The 19,883-nt window shown below is 38.5% G+C and overlaps 2 protein-coding genes across 2 annotated transcripts in view; both read right to left on the bottom strand.

The window, feature by feature from the left end:
- Window positions 1-484: 484 nt before the first annotated feature.
- Window positions 485-1,582, bottom strand: LOC114645606 (uncharacterized). The gene has a single exon (XM_028793439.2). The coding sequence runs from the start codon at window positions 1,580-1,582 to the stop codon at window positions 485-487; it is 1,098 nt and encodes a 365-aa protein (XP_028649272.2).
- Window positions 1,583-7,482: 5,900 nt separating this feature from the next.
- The window catches only part of r3hcc1l (R3H domain and coiled-coil containing 1-like), a 67,923-nt gene continuing 55,522 nt past the window's right edge, over window positions 7,483-19,883 (bottom strand). Inside the window, exon 7 of the mRNA XM_028795664.2 lies at window positions 7,483-8,255. Within this exon, the coding sequence (XP_028651497.1) occupies window positions 8,203-8,255 (53 nt within the window). The 3' untranslated portion in view covers window positions 7,483-8,202. The remainder of the gene's footprint in view (window positions 8,256-19,883) is intronic.

Below are 19,883 nucleotides of genomic sequence, written 5' to 3'. Positions count from 1 at the left end.
AGACACAGATGAAAACGAACATTTCTCGCAAGAATCGTGGCATTCATATCTGGGATGCCTCTGAAAGAGTATCATGCCATATCTTGTCGTCTTTAAGAAGATCTAATTGTTGGCAGGCTTCTTTGAAAGTGTCACATTCAACGCCGTTGACTGTTCGTAGATGGTGAAAATTTGTGACACTCACGGAACGGGTAAGGAGAAGTCTGAGGTAATAACGTTCAGTGTCGTTAACGGCAACAACAGGCATTCTACCGATCACTTTTGTGCCTCCTCTGATTCTCTTTTTCCATTTTCCAGAGAATTTTTGAAATGTGTAATCTTGGGGAACATCAGTGTAATGTAACTCTACAGCTTCAGGATCTGTTTTGTTGAGTTCAAACCATGCTAAGAGCATAGTGTTTTTGTGGGCGTGTCTTTGGAGCGCTTGTTCCTCGTGACCCTCATGAAAGAAGATGATTTGTTGTTCCGGCAAATGAACTGGTAATCATGTAATCACGTGAGATTTTTCTGAAAGGCTGTACTCGTTCAAACGCCACATAGCCTCAGGAGAACTGACATACCTACCGTCAAGGAAAGTCTGTATTTCATCATGTTGAAAAATATCATCGGCTGGCTCCCTGTGAAGTGCAATGGATGCAGCGTTGTGTCCTTTGTACACATACTTATAAAGATACTTGATACACTGAATGGACACGGAAACTTCAACGTTAATATGAGCATTGAATTTCTGAGAAAGCCACAGATTGTAAGGAACTATCCAATGGTTGTCGATATCGCATTTGCCAACAACGGCAGTTCTCCCTTGTCTTTGGCCGTATATGGGGTATCCTTGTGTGTTTTCTTGAGTCTCCGCGTTGAAGTCTTTTGAAAAATTTTTGGTACACATGCTGTCTTTCATGCAAGGTGATTTGGCGTTGAGCGTGACACACGGACCATGCACCATACATTTAGTGACAATTTGGAAAAGTCGAGGGTGTATTTCAGGATTTGGAAGCTCAGCGCAGACATATTTGTCTATATCATCCTTGGTCCTTATTTTGGATTGTGAGTCAAGTGTAAGTGACATATGGCAATGAGGCAATCCTCGTTTTTGGAATTCAATGACAAAGATGTAAGCGAGAACATTGCAGAAAATATTCTTTTCCAGAATATCTGTTAGAAAATGTCGCAGTTTGATATGAAAGACGTGAGCAACGATGTCAGGTCTGTGTTCTATTTGCTCATGATGGGAAATGGCGTTGCAGATTTCCGGCCAAGCAGGATTGCAGGTGAAGGTTAAGAATAAGTCAGGCTTTCCACATTTGCGGACAATTGCCATCGCGTCTTGGTAGTTCTGTTGCATGTACCTTGGACTGCCTTGAAAGGTAGAGGGAAGAATGATCAATTGTCCAGGGCGGAGGTCATGGTGATGTGCTTTCGCAGTGACAGCATCCATAAGTCCCCTGTATTGCTCTACACGCAAATCTTGTTGATGGGACCGAAGGTAATGTAAACGCGCGCCTTCTGTTCTGACATGTGCGTCGACGATGTATTGCTGGAAGAGTTTGCCATTGGAATGGAAGACGCTAAATGAAGATCTCATGGCAAGCCTGAAAGCATAAAATTGGAGCTGTGTGACTCGCGTTCTTTTCACGGTTCGCTTTTCCTCAACATGGGTCAATTGTATGTGCCAGCCTGGATCTCCGTAAAGGGAACAGCAGTGGATAAACCATGGGGTCACAGTTCATATTGAAAACAGAGATACGCTTGCAAGCATCTCCCCTTGGATATATGCAAATGTCGCGTTGTGCAGGAGGTTTCCCGTCTTCACCTACAAAGATAGCAGCAACATCAATTTGACAGGACGGGGCATTATACCTTCTCATATTCAGACTTGGATTTTCCATGAACACCATTCATACAGCAGTAACGGTTACTGTGAGTGATAATGTCATGCATTTGCATGTAAGACTTTTGCGAAGGGATTAACCTGTTGTATCATGTTGTCTAGTTGCAGCAACAAAATGTCACTGCAAGCGCTATTACATTCCTTTTGCAAACGTTGACTGGTAGCCTCAGCAGAATCGAAGATATATAGCTGACCGTATTGTGGTGACGTGTCAGGATTGGTACATAAGGGAGAGACCTGGTGATAAATTTGACCGTGGATTCTGAAAGCATACGGTCCTTGTCCAGATGGTTGAGCGATGTGTGCGGCCATTGACGCGAAAGCTAAAGTAGAGTTGTATTCCCTGATATGATCACAGTAATTTCAGGACAGCGGGTTCCTGCCAGTCAAGAGGTCTTCTAAAAATAGAGGAGGTTTGGATAGCGGTGGCAAAGACACCTTGCCGGCATGACAACAACTTAGTGTAATGTCCGGATGTGTTGACCTCTGCTGGCCAATGAAGAGCACTGCAAGAAGCACATAGTGCGGTAGGTAGGCCAATGTTATGTTCTTGGACGTGAATGGCGGTATCTTCTTGAAAAGCTGCAGAAAACTGAATGCGATGTTTGTGCATGAACGATTTAGTGCTGTGTTGACACTGAAGGGAATTGGAATGAGTTGTTTCGAAGCATTGCTGGCAATGTTCACATTGCATAATTCGTTCAGTGGAGTGTGTTTTTAAATGCATGTTGAGATATCTCTGCACTCGGAACGTTTTTGAACAAATGGTGCATTGAAAGATCTGTTTGGAATGTGTTTGTTCATTGGAGTGTGTGTTTAAATGTGCTTTGAGATATTTCTGGCGCGTGAAGGTTTTGGAGCAGTGTTGACACTGAAAAGAATTCATCAGGGAATGTGTTTTGAGATGGTTAGTAAGGTATCTGCGTGCGTGAAAGTGCATTTTGCATACAAATGTTTGTGTTGAATGGATCTGCATATGGTTGTGGAGATCCATCTCACCTGTGAAGTCCTCGTTACAAAATGTGCAATTGAAGGTGATAGTGGAATGAGTTTGTGTTTCTTGAGAGCACGAGTTGTTTCGAAGCATTGCTGGCAATGTTCACATTGCATCATTCGGTTAGTGTTGTGTTTTTTTAAATGTGCGTTCAGATATCTCTGCACTCGGAAGCTTTTGGAACAAAAGATGCATTGAAAGGCCTGTGTGGAATGCGTTTTTTCAGGAGAGTGTGTCTTTAAATGTTTTTCAGGAAGAGGACAGTGGGCAGGTGACGTCACATTAGTGTGGTGAGCAAGTGGGTGTGCACCCTGTGTGCACATACCGACAGCGTCAAAAGATGTCACCAGAAGGTTATCACGTGTGTATTTGAGAGGCATGAGAACCTCGTAATGCCCATGATCCAAAGGACCGCTAAAGAGCAGGGATATGGAGAGACGTTGGGCCGGATTGTAAACTCGAGGAGAAGCATGAGGACGTTCTTGGAAGTAAATGGTGATAGTAGCTGAAAGCATTTGGGACATTGCCACAATTTCTGCCTCGCCACCATAGACTCCGGACGTATTCATGTAGTCAGCGTATTGTTGAGCAGACTGTATAACAATGCCTCTGTGACTAACAACAACGGACACCACGTCGCCGAAGTTATCCCAATGTTGGCAAACAAAGCCAACAGCCATGCTGTGAAGTTTGAGAGCAACAGTTTCATCAATGACATTTTTCCAGAAAAACCCAACTGATAGAAACAAACAGTTACCTGATGCAGGAATTTGTATAACATTGAAAGAAGTGTTGTTTCCATGAAATACATTTGAAGCGGTAGTCATGGAGGGCAAATGAACAGTCAACGTGGCTCACAGCTGGATGTGGACTGTAGCACAGACCAAAGCGAGTGAGTATGTGTTTGGTGAGCTGTTGGGGGCGGGCACATGAGTAAGCCGTGCCTCGAGAGTGAGGGTGGATGTGGGAGGACGTTTCGAGTTGGCGGGCGGTGCTCTGGGGTGCATTCCCTATCACGTGGGAGGAGGGTTAGTTTGTGGGCGGGGCTTCGTTGTTCCTTTCCCATGGTTTTCGATGGTGGACGCGGTCGTGTGTCATAACCGAAAAGAATAATGAAAAGTCAACGTGGCTCAGAGGTGCATGTGGACTGTAGCACAGATGAAAGTGACTTACGGGGTGGTTGGTGAGTTGTTGCGTCCGGGCACATGAGCAGGCAGTGTGAATGCCTGGAGAGCGAGGGTGGACACAGATCGGGGAATAAGGAGTGTTGGTGGACGGGGAAACGTTTTCCGTGTTCCTGCAGGACCATCTAAAAAGACGCATGTTTGTCGCGGATGCAAATCGCTGTATGTAGCGATGTAAAACAGTTTGCGATGGTGCACACGGTCGTGCGTCGTAACCGAAAAGTCAACGTGGCTCAGAAGTGCATGTGGACTGTAGCACAGACGAACATGAATGACGCCGTGTTTTGTGAGTCGTCGCGTCCGAGTTGGTGGGCGTGGCTCTGCGCGTTGTCGCCGTATCCAATGGTCTTAGAGTTGGTGGCCGTGGCTCCGTCCTGCGTGCTCCATGGATGTCTTACTTGCTGGCGGCTTAGTGAATTATATATACAGTAATCCCTCGCTATATCGCGCTTCGTCTTTCGCGGCTTCACTCTATCGCGGATTTTATATGTAAGCATATCTAAATATATAACACGGATTTTTTGCTGCTTCGCGGGTTTCTGCGGACAATGGATCTTTTTACTTCTGGTACTTGCTTCCTCAGTTGGTTTGCCCTGTTGATTTCATACAAGAGATGCTATTGGCGGATGGCTGAGAAGCTACCCAATCAGAGCACGCAGTTAAGTTCCTGTGTGCTGCTGACTGGCTCAGCGACGGAGTGCTACATTAACCAGGAAGTCTAATCTCACTCATTCAGCATTAACGTGCCCCTGCTACTGCTTCAGGAGCCGTGTCCAAGCGCCAACAGAAGATGCAAATGATTGCAGAAAAGGTAAAAGTTTTGGATATGTTGAAGGAAGGAAACAGCTTCACCGCTGCAGGACACCATTACAACATCAATGAGTCCAAGATTCTTTTTATTTAAAAAGGAGGAAAAGCATATAAGATCTACGGCCGCAGTGTCCTTTAACCAGGGCGCAAAACGAGTTGCAAATGGACGTTGTAGCGCGTCCATCTTACTATGGACAAGGAGCCCGCCACACACAAAAAACTCCTATTCTTAGGAAAAATAATTATATTATTTATGGAACTCGACAGAACCTGAGCACCTATTTGAAGTCCCCAGAAGGAGTTGTTTTTTAAGAATTTATACAAAAAAGTAAAATAATCACCCCAACAAGTATTTTAAAAAACAAAAGAATATTTATAAGTCAAATAAATCCTAATTAATAAGTCCCCCTTTTACCCTTCTATAATATACAAAAAGAAATCCAGAAAGAAAGCAAGAAAACGCAGAAAAAGAAAAACCCAGGAAGAGAAACAGAAATATAACCTACTTATCAATACCCCCAACTAATTCACTGAACATAGCCGACTAAATACACATATATACAAATATAAATTAGACACCCGCTCACACAATCCACCCGTGATCCCCAGTCCCTTTTATATTATTGTCGATAAAGTCTTAATCCACCCGGCCTGGGAAGTCTGTGACCAATCCAGCAATCCAGTCAGTTAACCTTCGCTGACTCGTACACTGTATTAAAAGGTAATTAGAAGCAATCTCACCGGCATGGCGAACGATTCCTTGTCACAAGCTGAAATCCGTAGCACCCGGTTGTTTCGGCGTTAGCGTCCTTTAATGGCCGCCGCCCGCAGCACAAATGTAAGGTGAAGCCGTGAACTCCAAGATCCTTACCGATTAGCAAGAACTCCTATTCGTTGAGTCCAACCGGTATTACAATGCAGCCTAACGAGCTTTTACCGTTAACTTCTTTACCAAGTCACTTTCCCAGGTCCTTCCTTAAATCGACTTTCCTCACGCTCCTATCCTCTTCCTTTAAACTCTCTCGAACTCCTTCCTTTTTTTTTTTTTTTTTTAAATACGTGCCTCCTCGCCTTTTAAAGAGGGTTCTTCCTCTTACGTCACACCCCAGTTCATTTTGGCAAGGACCCCCAGGCATTGTTTGGACCCCTACTCCCCTTAAAGAGATATCCCACAAACATTAATTGCATTGGACATCAACTCTAAAGGGCAAGCGGCAGAAACAGTTAAAAGCACACAAAAAAAAAACACAATATGTGACAACCGTTACAACGCGATAAGGCAGTAGTCTGGATGGAATCTGCTTTAGGGATTTGAATTGAAGAGTGCTGGAAAAAGAACAACGGCGGTGCTAAACAGTCGCCTGAAGAGGCTCCTTTAGAAGAGCTGTAATGCTATCCTTTGTTGTGCAGTAAAATTAAACTCATCGTTATCGGACAAGTCGTCGTGTCATTGTTGGTGAGTAACCATAATTAATTATTTACGTTCAGTACTTATTACATGTACATAGTTTAGTGTCACTGTACACACATTTTACTGTATACAATTTTTCTTGCATTGTACATATTTATTGCTGGTGGCCTCTCTGTCGTAATGGCTGTAACATATGTGATATCAGAGACGCTCGATATCTTTAAAATAATATTTAGGTTTTACTGTATGTAAACTGTGTTTACATACATAGTTTCAACGAATCTTACCTAATATCTAAGAGAATACAAAGGGTTTATGCTGTATAATTGTGCGTGAAATGTTTATAATAGTGTGGGAGAGTTTATAAGGGCTTAAAATATATAAAAATAACCATATAAACATATGGTTTCTACTTCACGGATTTTCTTATTTCGCAGGTGGCTCTGGAATGCAACCCCCGCGATGGAGGAGGGATTACTGTATAGAAGATGTGTCCAGAATGCACTGTGCTGGATGCTGCAACTGGAGGACACAATTAAGGAAGAGTCAAAATTAAAATTACTAATTGGAATATGTAACCATTTTAACATATGCCAGTGCAGAGATTTTTCTTACATGAATCTCCTTATCAGGTCGTGGAGATTTAAACATTTGTGTCACTATCATTTACACATTGAGTTTTTATTGCATGCACTACAGATTGCAGAGTTAAGTTCATGGAGCGTCTCTAAGTGGATTCTTCAAAAAGTCAGACCCCTAATGTTTAATACACTTAATGAACTGATCTTTTAAACTTTTAAGATTCCTGTAAATGTAGTAAAGTGCTTATATAAAAGTAAACATTATTTATTTTTGCTTAAATTCAATTCCACTTGTTTCCTATTGTATGCTGCCCAAGTTAGATGCCAGGCCTGCACACAATGCCATAATGTGGCACCAGAACACTGTATAAACTCTGGGCTACCTCTTCTTATCCTTTTTTTTATTTTGCTAAGCATTTAATGTACATTTGAGAATATAAAGTTAATTTTTATCTACAAGTCATAAACTTCCAAAAGAATATAACAGAAAAATAATCATGATTATTACTTTGTCAACAGGAATATTCTAATAATAAAAAACACACCAAAATATATGTGTACATTTAAGATGACAAAAGAGGACTCTGATACAGTCAATAAAATCACAAATAAAATACGTAAGCCACGGATTTAATTACATATCAAATATAAAATGTCTAAAATAATACATCCAGATTATTTATTTAAAAACACAGGTATTGTTTTCTTTGGAGCATATGGTGTATGTTTATTTAATGTATGTCTTTGTATTAAATATGTTGCACCAAATTACTCAACACTTTCATCCAAACTACAATTAACAGCTGTCTATTATTACTTAAACTAGTAATAAAAGTATTATAAATAATAAACCTTACCTAGACTATTAAAAACATTTCCAATTTGCAGTCCTGAAAAGGCTGAGGTGCACAAATAACAATAACATTGATGAAATCAGACATCTGTCTAATATGTGATGTAGCTGTTTTTTTCTGTAAAAACTTTGGATTTCAACTTAAGAAGGAAAAATACTCTTATTAAATTACAGAGTTTCACATTTTACAGTAACCAAGACAAAACCTGACAATTTTGAAAGAAGAAAAATATATACTATTTACACAAAGTACATTTAATATAATTTTAAAATAAACAAAAATCAAATGCATTTGTTTAAGGAGGAACTGACTCAAAAATCAAATTAATGTTTTAAGTGTCTTCCATCCTCATGCCTCCTATATGAGCCCTTCATTTCTCTCTGTTCAGCTCCTCCTTCTTAGGTCTGTGCTGGGTCTGACGGAGTGATGTGGCAAGTAAAAAACTCTTGTCCAATGTTTTTACATAGAAAGAAAAGTCGATCACTTCCCTTCCCATGCATCTTCACGTTGCTTTGCTGCCAATCGCTTTTGTTCTAGAACACAAACACATAATTTAATTCTTCTTTTATTAAAATGTACATATACATATAGTTACTAAATCAAATTCATTTACTCATCAACTTTGTCAACTCTGAATGCTGAACACCTATTAACCACAGTGCCTAAATTAAGTTCTCTTCGGAAGTCATTTCTGAGACACCACTCAAACTGATGCCATGCTTTTTGACTCGGGAGCCAGCTGGACAATTCATAGTGGCTGCAAGTTTTTGTGTAAATCGATCTCAAAAATTAGTGACATCTCTTCTCAACTAACTCCTTGCTGTAGTTCTCTGTCTGCTGTCTCAGTAATCTCTCTATATATAAAATCCAACGTCTGTATGTCTGTCCGCTTTTCACAAGAGAACCACTTAACGGATTTAGATTGGGTTTTTTTTTTTCTTTAATTTGCTTGAACATTTCAGTTGATTTTGTGATTTTTATCATTGTGCTATGTATCATAGTTTGCTTGCGGTAGAGATTTATTTGCGCGAATTGAGAGACACGCAGCAGGCCAAGGGGTGGGGCCCTCCTTAGTCACGCACAAGCCTCGGGGCGTGTACCTTACCTCCACTTAGCTAGCAAATGAGAGAACTGCTTAATGGATTTAGATTGGGTTTTTTTCAATAATTTGATTTTGCGACTTCTCTCAGCACGCAAAGAATCATAGTTCACTTGCAGGAGTGATATAATCGCACTAATCCGAGACAGAGGCTGTGGGCCAAGTGGAGGGAGAATGGTGATGTTAGGAGTGGGGAACTGGGCAAGGCCTTCTCACTGGAGCCACAGGGGACGGCTAGTTATTCAATAATTTGACTTTCATATTAAAAAATGGATGCCTAACACTGTTGTGACTTTTAGTACATGGCAGTCTCTTTTATTTTATCTTTGTTTTAATTCTGTTGCTTTTGAATAATTTTTAATTATTTATTGTTTCTTTTTTAGTGATTAGAAAATTAAAAATGATTGGCAAATAATAAAAAGACAATAGCTGATCAATTATCTTCACTTGTAATTGTGCTCATAATTAAGAACCTGCTTTCAATAAAATAAAATGGGACTGAATGATTCTAACACTCTCAAATCAATATTTGATTTTCCAAGTAAAATACAGGCTGAAAGGAAGTTCTAACATATTCCACAAACCAAAAAATGGATACTTAAAATAAGGAATTTGCAACAATAAAATTTGCAATCATTGCGGGCTCCTATGACCTGGATCATCTACCCCTGCTCAAGGAGGTAACATGTTCCCAGTACAAATTATTCCAACACTAGTAAAGGCGCGCTGCACGATAGATAACATGCAGTGAATACACTTGACTTGAGCATTCCTAGTTTTCATCCTCTCTCTGTACATTTAGCATTTGTTTGCTCAGAAGTTGATGTGCTTGCTGCTTCGTGAGCAGCTCTTCTTTTCTCCACTCTAGCGGCCCACTTCTTCTCTTCTTTCATCTGCATCTTTTCACATTAAAATTGATTAAGTCAGTGTTTGTGTTGCAATTACTTAGTACGTTTTCCTTAATTTTTCACTTAAGCTGGCACTTAAGTCTTCAATCTGCCTCAAGAATGATTTAAGATATGAAGAGGTATGGGAAGTGACGGCGAAGGTGGTAGGGATGAGAACGGTGCCCATATGCATGCGCCACACGGCCACCCTGCTGCTCACTGCCGAGAGTTGATACTACAATAAAATAAAATAAAAATAATACGAGGAATAACCTGGGAGGTCAATCATCACCCCGAAAGAGGACAGTAGAGGTTATGTAGTATATGTGTACCAAATTTCAGGTAAATAGGTCAAACGGTTTGTGAGCTACAGGTGATTTAAATTCCTGGAGAGACAAATGAACAGCCACAGTAGCGTATTATATAAGAAGATACAAGCTGTAATGTGAACATAATGTAGAACACACCAACTGTGCCAAAAAATATGTACCGGAGAGCAGAATTTAACAGAGGGCAAAGTTCCAAGAATCTGTCATGCAATCCATTTTGCTGCAGTGACAATTGTTATTTACAAGCATTTAAAAATGTCTTTTACTTTAAATATTTATGTAAAATGGTTCACCAATTACTTATAGCACCTGGATTGTTTTATTAAACAAGACACATAGTAATGTTAAAAGTATGTTAAGTTGTAGTAAACATGTTAAATAACTTATTTTCCAAGTAAAGAACTTTGTTATATAATGAATTACATATAGTGTATCACATGCTAACAATAGTGAAAGCTAAGTGCAATATGTTACCTGTAAAAATCAAAATATATCTGGAATTACAGGCATCATAGTACAGCCAAGAGAATAATATATAAAGGGATATATTACAAAGCAATCAAATGACAAATTTCAGTATCAGTGCTGAGACCTATGAATGTCAAGTAACATCACAAGGGGGTTATTTCAGAAAGAAGGCCCCAAAAAAACAAATGCTGAATTATATTCCTAGAGTATACACCACAGTACACTTATGTTACCTCCAACAAGTCAATCAAAATTAGTTTGCTTCTTTGTAATATCAAAAATGTCTCTGTTCCACAAAAAAGAAACTCTTTTTTTCCAATAATGCATTCAATATGTGCAATTCCTTCAAAGAAAATATTGTAAATCAGTTCACTTCCTAAGAATTTCCAGTAAACACGCAGTACAAACCCTTGAGTCATTACTGGTCTTTAATGCACAAATCAACATCTACACGGACTTGAACCATGTGATAATAATTTAAACTGTCATAAAATCATCTATGTGGCAAACAGCATCATATACTTCATATTTTCATATAAGGTAGACCTGCTGGTAATGCAAAACTGAAACAAACATGAAGCACATTGCATACCATGGAAATGTTTATCAATGATAGTATTTGTCAAAGTGCAATTTTATATGCCCATTACTTTTTGTCTGCATGCTTTGAATCATTAGTATAAATCTATTAAATAAGTTAGCATTACAAATAAAAACTATAAAATGTTAAAAGCATGCAATATCTATAGCACTCATATTGTCAAAAAACTGCACATAATTGACATAAATGTGGTTGTTATATATGTGGTTGTAGCTCAAAGAAAATAAAAAAATTACACAAAACTAACAAAGTAAGTCATGGCTATAAGCAACCTGAGAAGGTTTTCCTGGCTGTGGATACATTTAAGTTATTCATTCATTTCTTTTCAGAACCTTCTTTTTCTAATACAAGATCACAGGGGACTACTGTAAAATCTAACAAAATTTATCTTTGCCCAAGACGATCCACAGAAACATAATGACTGACCTATCATTAAACTTGAAAGGAACACCTTGGAGATTTTCACATTGTCCTCAATATTATTTCAGATGAACAAGTATTGACAAACTGCACAGAGATTAATTGACTGTTGCGATCAAATTCTTTTTTTTTTTTCTTATATGCTGCATTTTGTAAGTTCCAATAAAAATCATTAGACACACAATGCAAAGACTTTAATATCCCATTGTTTCCTGAGTTTTCATTAAAAAGATATTTTGATACATGTGTTTGTTCATGATAGCATAAAAATAATAGGAAACTAAATACAACTGTTAGAATAAAAAGCACAGAATGTCCAGGTATGAAGAGCTCAGTTCCAAAATCAGCAAAGTACAAAAGATACATTTCGGAGATAAATAGGAAAATCTGGGTCCGTAAGCAGATTTTGAAACTAAATCCCTAAAACTATAGTGCTACACTGTTGCAGTTAGCAGGTTTTGAAGTTCAAACATATTTTCGGTGCATGACCAACTGCATGAAAAGTCACAATCACGTGTTCACTAAATTTTACCAAAAGGTGTAATTAGCAGATTTTGGAACTCACATCTTCATAATGCAACATACTCTAATTTAACTTTCTTATACAGTGAGATTTATAGGAATGACAAAGATTTTTTTTCAGTTAACACTGTATCAATACTGTTAACCATAGAGTCTCTGAAACATGTTTTTTTTATAACCAAACCAGAAACATTTTACAATTAAAGGAAACAACACCCATTAACACTAGAATTACCAGAGCCTACGAAAAAACTTGTATATCCGGCCCACCTTAAATCGCTTCTTAAATCCGTTTACACCTCTCCGCCAGCATCCTTTGTCCTCTAAATGTGCTGATAAAAGACAAGCTGCCAGCAGCCGGCTATTCCATCCCCCCACCGACTTAGAACGTGAGCGAATTTTTCCCAGCTCACGCCTTGATTGATTATGTGGGAGTGAAGTGGAGTTTTACAGTGGAAATAAGAGATCATTATTCTAAAGTAATCTGTGTAAACACATTGTTAAAACAGAAACTTTTTCATATTTTAGTAATAAATGTTACAAAATGTAGTAGGCATAAACTATAGAATATATAAAGCCTGAGTTCCAAAGATCAAATAAACACTTTCACAAAAGCTTCAAGAATGATTCAACAGCTTCTGTGGCGTAGCACGCTAAGATTTGCCTCTTAGCGCCGAGCAGCTTTTCCTTGCCTCACAGACCTGAGTTCGATTCCCCGCTGGGGATGAAGTGTTGCTTTTTTTTTCTTTTCTTTTAAACCTCAAACGGACATAAAATTTATACATTGGTATGCACTGTCAGTTACTGAGATCGTTATATTTTCATGTGGGATGCTCCTTTTCAAATATTTTTTTAACAATTGAGACTGCAATTAACAGGAACAACTGTCCTTATAACTTATTTTTAAGATCCATAACACACAGACAGACAGAGCACTGCGTAATAGAGAGACAGACAGGCAGAGAAGTCACTAGATATATAAATAAACAGGGAAGCCACGTGTACTGAAAGAAAAAAAAAGAACAACATGTGCGTTGTCCCTGCTGCACTGAATAAGCGCAGGCAAGATGGGGGGAGGGGTGATGTTAGCGCGCCTGCCTTATTCAGTGCAGCTGGGACAACGCACATGTTGATCTTTTTTTTTCTTTCAGTACACGTGGCTTCCCTGTTTATTTATATATCTAGTGACTTCTCTGCCTGTCTGTCTCTCTATTAGGCAGTGCTCGTCTGTCTGTGTGTTATGGATCTTAAAAATAACAGTTATAAGGACAGTTGTTCCTGTTAATTGCAGTCTCAATTGTTAAAAAAATACTTTAAAAGAAGCATCCCACATGAAAATATAACGATCTCATTAACTGACAGTGCATACCAATTTATAAATTTTATGTCCGTTTGAGGTTAAAAAGAAAAAAAAAAAAAGCAACATTTTATCCCTAGCGGGGAATCGAACTCAGGTCTGAGGGGCGGCAGAGCTGTTGTGCTCTAAGAGGCAAATCTTAACGCGCTACGCCACGGAGGCTGTTGTATTGTCCTTGAAGCTTTTGTGAAAGTGTTTATTTGATCTTTGGAACGCGGGCTTTACACATTCTATAGTTTATGCCTACTACATTTTGTAACATTTATTACTAAAATATGACAAAGTTTCTGTTTTAACAATGTGTTTACACAGATTACTTTAGAATAATGATCTCTTATTTCCACTGTAAAACTCCACTTCACTCCCACATAATCAATCAAGGCGTGAGCTGGGAAAACTTCGCTCACGTTCTAAGTCGGTGGGGGGATGGAATAGCCGGCTGCTGGCAGCTTGTCTTTTATCAGCACATTTAGAGGACAAAGGATGCTGGCGGAGAGGTGTGAACAGATTTAAGAAGCGATTTAAGGTGGGCCGGATATACGAGTTTTTTCGTAGGCTCTGGTAATTCTAGTGTTAAGAAAAGGTATTTTATAGCATAAATAAAAATTGGAATATTAAAAAACAGAAACACTAAAATATTCTGAATTACTGTACCACATTGCACAAAACAAAATAATGAAAAAGTCTTCGGGGACAAGGAGGACTATTAATATGTTTTGTGTAATATTGTGTGAGACCAGCTTTTTTCCTCCGCAATGGTATTCCTGCAAATTTAACTGTACTCGTCACATATTTTTATTTAAACACAGCAAACATCTGTTTAGGCAAATTAAATATGGGTTACCATTGCCAAAATTCAGTTATAACATTTTCCTATACTGCAGTTATGTTTATTGTCTCTGAATGATATGGATTTGACAAGTAGCAAGGTGAAATGTTTAGGCGATGACATTCTATTTTCAAGTTCTAGGACCTAATACATTAAAATGTCAACCACAAGTCAGTGAGACAAGTGGTGAAGGGGGTTTGTGAGCGGGGCCAGGGGATGTGTTGTATTCAGAATGTGAAAAGAAACAGAAAAGAATCATGTAATCAATGCAATGGTCTTTATAATCATCTAGAATCAGTGGTATAATAAAATACTTCACTGATTAAACTGAATATTATATATAATCTGACTTGTTAACAAATTCTTTTAATTCCAATATTTGTATGAGTTTTCTTTTTAATAGAAATGGTATAGATGGATAACTATCTGCACTTATAGCAGGTCATGGAACATATAAGTACAGTGGCATTTTGTGCTTTATGGAGAGCTTGGTTAAACCTGATATACCAGACACTGCTTTAATGCTGTATGGATTTCAAATTATTTGAGCAGAAAGAGACCCAGTGCAGTGAGGAAAAAAGACAAGGGGAGGCTAGTCACTTAAACGAATATGGAATGGAGTAAAAGGGAGCATATTACCATTAAAACTATAGTTTGTAGCTCAGATATGGAAATTCTGGCTGTAAGAATTCATCCACGTTATTTACCCAGAGATAAATGACATCACCCATATTAATGTTTAGATTCCTCCCTCTGTAAATTGGGAATTTGCAACAGAAATGATTCACTATGTCACCAACACCTTAATGGTGACTCATTCTGACCCTGCAGTTATATGTGATGACTTCAACCATGTGATTTTTGGAAGTAACAAAGAAAATTTCTGTCAGTTTGTGTCTTGTTCCACTCGAAGAGATAACAAGCATACCTGCTCTATTCAAATATTAAAGATGACTTTAAGTGTTAACTATTGCCAATGTTGGGCAGATTTGACCACAAACCGATTCACCTTATTAAAAGCCTGTTATTAGATGGCAACCTGTTATCACTAAAGTGGAGCCTGGAGGCTGAAATGCTTCTGAATGAATGCTTCCAAATGCCAGACTGGTAAATGATGTGGAAGTCACACGGTGATGATATTGTGGGGACTTATCCACTGTATCATAGACTATATTAACATTTGTATTGACACTGTAGTACCCTCAAATACAGTATGTTGCTTTCCAAACAACAAACCTTGAATTAATAAGGAGCTAAAAGGTTTCCTGAATGAGAAGAAGAGAGTTTTCAAATCCAGCGACAAAGAGGCTCTGAAGGAGTGCTTAAGAAAAAGCTGAAAGCAAGCAGGGGGCAAAGTCCCAAGAATCTGTCATGCAATCCAGTTTTCCCAATGAAAGAAAGCAAGATTACAAGCTAAAAAAGAAATAAAACTCCCTCAGAATAACATGGAATGCACTGAGTGTAATTGCTAGACTTAAGCAATCTAGGGCTCAGGTACTGCAAATGGATGTGCACAAACCTAAAGCTCTGAACCAAAGTTTTTAAAAGATTTTCCCTCACACTGCCACCTTCTTCCAATGACTAGTCTTCTCACACCATCCCTATTACATCAGCAACTCCTACCACATCAACTGGAATGGCCAGTGATGAATCCACCTCTGATCATCAGTATGACTGTCCATAACTAAAGACCAAATAAGGAGATAACTGAGGAAGCTACACACAGGAAAAGCTGTGGCACCATATGGAGTCAGTCCTCAAGTGCTTAACGCCTGTGCTGACCAACTTTGTGTTGTCCTCTGTCACCTGTTCATTCTGTCTTTATGACTCCAGAAAGTGCTGCTACTGTGGAAAACATCCTGCATTGTTCCTGTTCCAAAGAAGGCATGCATCTCTTCACCTAATGACTACAAACTAGTGACACAGGTCTCATGAAGACCTTTGAGAGACTGGTCGTGGACCATATGAGTCCTCCTGTGGTAGACTACCTGCACCCACTGCAGTTTGCCTATCAGACAAAGACTGGAGTGGAGGATGCAATTATCTATCTGATCCACAAGACTTATTCTAACCAGGACAAAACTGTCAGTACTGTGGGAATTATGTTTTTTAATTACACCAGTGCTTTCAATGCCATCCCTGTTATGGGGTAAGCTCAGACAAAATATAGGTGGATGAGTGTATGGTGGCCTGCTCACTGCACTACCACTATTAAATAGTCTTTTCTCAGCTGCTAAAGCCCTGTGGAAATATGGCAATCACCCACACCAGGTGCTTTCAAAAACACTCAATAAAACAATATAAAATCACTAGTACTATAAAGCAAGTAAAACCAGTAGAAGCAAAACTAAGGAATGTATTTTAAAAAGATGATGGTGAAAATAAGTCTTTTCAAGTCTGTGTACATAGCTGCTTCAGAGTTATCTTGTCAGTTTCATTGGGAATGCAGAGGTCTTTTCTGGATGACAATCTTTTCTTGTTGTTGTTGCTCTTCTACTTTTCCTTGCGGCATACAGTACACTGGGTTTTAAAGGGCTCTCCTCACTTAGACATAACAATGACCAGATGAATTATTCATAATCTTAAAAGCAGTGTTTTCTTTGTCAGGCTCTCCATTCTGATATTAATAACTCCAAGTTAATACATTTGAAAAAATATGTCTAGCAATCATCATTAAAGATACAGAGTTTAAATAATAATGTATCAGTTTGAACTGATGCAAATATGTATATGGCCTACAAGTCTGCACTTTATTGTTTGTCTCAGATGGTGGTACTCAGTCTTAGTTTATAGCAGTGAGTCTAAGTCACTGTGTACTGTTTAATCAGTGTTAGCTTCATGGCATTTCCTCACATAGTTCAGATTTTGACTTTTTTGCAGTCTTTATTAAAGTTTTTACTTTATATATATATATATATATATATATATATATATATATATATATATATATATATACAGTGATCCCTCGCTATATTGCGCTTCGCCTTTCGCGGCTTCACTCCATCGCGGATTTTATATGTAAGCATATTTAAATATATATCGCGGATTTTTCGCTGCTTCGCGGGTTTCTGCGGACAATAGGTCTTTTAATTTCTGGTACATGCTTCCTCAGTTGGTTTGCCCAGTTGATTTCATACAAGGGACGCTATTGGCAGATGGCTGAGAAGCTATCCAGCTTACTTTCTCTCTCTCTCTCTCTCTCTTGCGCTGACGTAGGGGGGTGTGAGCAGGGGGGCTGTGTGCAGCTGCTTCCTGAAGGACATGCTGCACGGAGCTTCGCATACTTAAAAGCTCAAAGGGCACGTATTGATTTTTTTTATCTGTCTCTCGCTATCTCTCTCTATCTCTCTCTCTCTGTCTTCCTGCTCCTGCCAGAGGGGGTGTGAGCTGCCGCCTTCAACAGCTTTGTACCGGCGGTGCTTCGCATACTTAAAAGCCAAAAAGCCGTATTGATTTTTTTTTTGACTGCTTGCTTTGCACTCCTTTGAAAAGGAAGATATGTTTGCATTCTTTTAATTGTGAGACAGAACTGTCATCTCTGTCTTGTCATGGAGCACAGTTTAAACTTTTGAAAAAGAGACAAATGTTTGTTTGCAGTGTTTGAATAACGTTCCTGTCTCTCTACAACCTCCTGTGTTTCTGCGCAAATCTGTGACCCAAGCGTGACATTCTAAAAATAACCATATAAACATATGGTTTCTACTTCGCGGATTTTCCTATTTCGCGGGTGGCTCTGGAACGCAACCCCCGCGATGGAGGAGGGATTACTGTATATATATATTAAATCACAGTTCAGTATTGTGAGTTAGGGTGGAGCGATTAAAAAATTTAAAGCCTTAATTTTTTAATATTAATGGACTATTTACAATTTACTTAAATATGTTAATACAGAAATCATTTTCAACTAAAAAAAACAGACACAATGAGAAGGTTGTCCTCATTTTGAAAGCAGAAAATACAACTTCTTTCCTTCATAGAAATATAAAAACATGTACTGTATTTTTATTTTCCAAGATAAAAGGTCTTTCTGTTAACAGTCTTCTGTCATTTCTTTGAAAATTGTTTTTACATTTGCAGCCCTCTTCCCTTTGGCCTCCACATTCCTTTCACATCACTTACAGGGATCTTTCCTTAAATTGTCTGCAGTTTTCTTTACAACTTTTTGAAGCCCTCATTGCCTAATTGCTCATCCCTATACCTAAAACAAGCCCTTACTACATATGACATTTCTTTGTCTTTTGTTTAAGCAAACCGATTTGACAGCCTACTCACTCTTCCCCCTGCTGCAGCCAAGCCATCATTGTAGCTCTGGCATTTTCTTTTCTCAGTTATAGAAAAGCACATTCTGCTATTAATGTAATCATGCTGTCTAACAGGATATATAACAGAGAGCACTCCTTGTGCAATTCATGCTGAAACAAAATGGTGAATATTCGGGAGTTGTTCCCTAGGGACAGGCTTTAACTTTGTCCCATGCATTCTTATGAACAAAAACACTCAAAGAAACAGTAACTATTATTAAGACTCCAATTTTTACGATCATGGGAGATGCCGTCCCTTAGATCATTATTTTTTCTCTGTTCAGCTCCAGCACAGCTGATACATTTACCGTCCCACAAACAGCCTATCACCATCCAAGCTGAAAAGCATGCCAGTCCCCATTGGCATCTAGGTTTCTGCTTTACATTGAGATTGGGCAGATGCAGCTCCTGTGTGTGCAAGGTGCTCTGGGTAGCCTTATTTGCATGCCTCTTGTTTAGGACTTGGCTTTTGAGACATCCTGCTTTGTGGAGATTTTTTGCTGATTAAACTATGGTGCTTGCTTGACTGTTTAACTGTACCATTTGGTTTAAAAAAAGAAAAAAAGATTTTTAATGTTTGAATATCATTTGAAATATTAAATCAAATTAAACGATTTAATCGAAAAAAATCATCCAGCCCTATTGTGAGCTTCAACATTTTTAAAAATGCTACTCCTATGGTGCATTTCTGTCCCCATACATAATTGCTAATACATTATAGGATTGCCGCTCACAGTTTTAACATAGCCACTCACAAAAAGACAACTTTAAAAAAAAAACAAATAAAAAAACTAAAATTAATTAAACAGAATTTATTACCAACTCAATTTAAACAAGTTTCAAACAAAATTGTGCTATATGAAATGGTCTATGGTGTTGTGTCTTTGTCACTTTAAGCACAAAGCTGGAAAGAGTTCAAGTAGGACATCGAAGAAATGGTATTTATGGTTTAAGATGGAATGGTTGATGTACTTTAAAATGTGTTAAAATATACTTACTGCATAGTCCCAGACAGCACTTGCTTCTGGGAAAAATGTTTAACTACTCAGAGACAAATGGTGTAATTTGCAAAATACTAGCATGCAAAAATGATTAATTTTTAGAACTTTTGCTCATACAAAAAAAAAATTCTCACACCAGCCACTCCTTGTGCCCCTCTTTAGGTAATAATAGTACATTAGTGTGAGTTTCATGGCTTACTGTTCAAGGAATTCCAAATTATTCCATCACAGATTTTAATCTAGAGTGTGAACAGACAGATTCATTAAGGATGGCTATTAGGAGTTTGACATCACAGTGAAAGCATGTACTGCAACAACCACTCAATATACCAAGAAGCTTGCAGATA

The sequence above is a fragment of the Erpetoichthys calabaricus genome, chromosome 2 (assembly GCF_900747795.2).
Source record: "Erpetoichthys calabaricus chromosome 2, fErpCal1.3, whole genome shotgun sequence".
Classification (NCBI taxonomy): Eukaryota; Metazoa; Chordata; class Cladistia; order Polypteriformes; family Polypteridae; genus Erpetoichthys; species Erpetoichthys calabaricus.
This window is presented reverse-complemented; position numbering and strand designations above follow the sequence as displayed.

What these genes read in the sequence shown, in the direction of transcription:
- LOC114645606 (XM_028793439.2), bottom strand. Translation starts at nt 1,582, where the DNA reads ATGAGATCTTCATTTAGCGTCTTCCATTCCAATGGCAAACTCTTCCAG.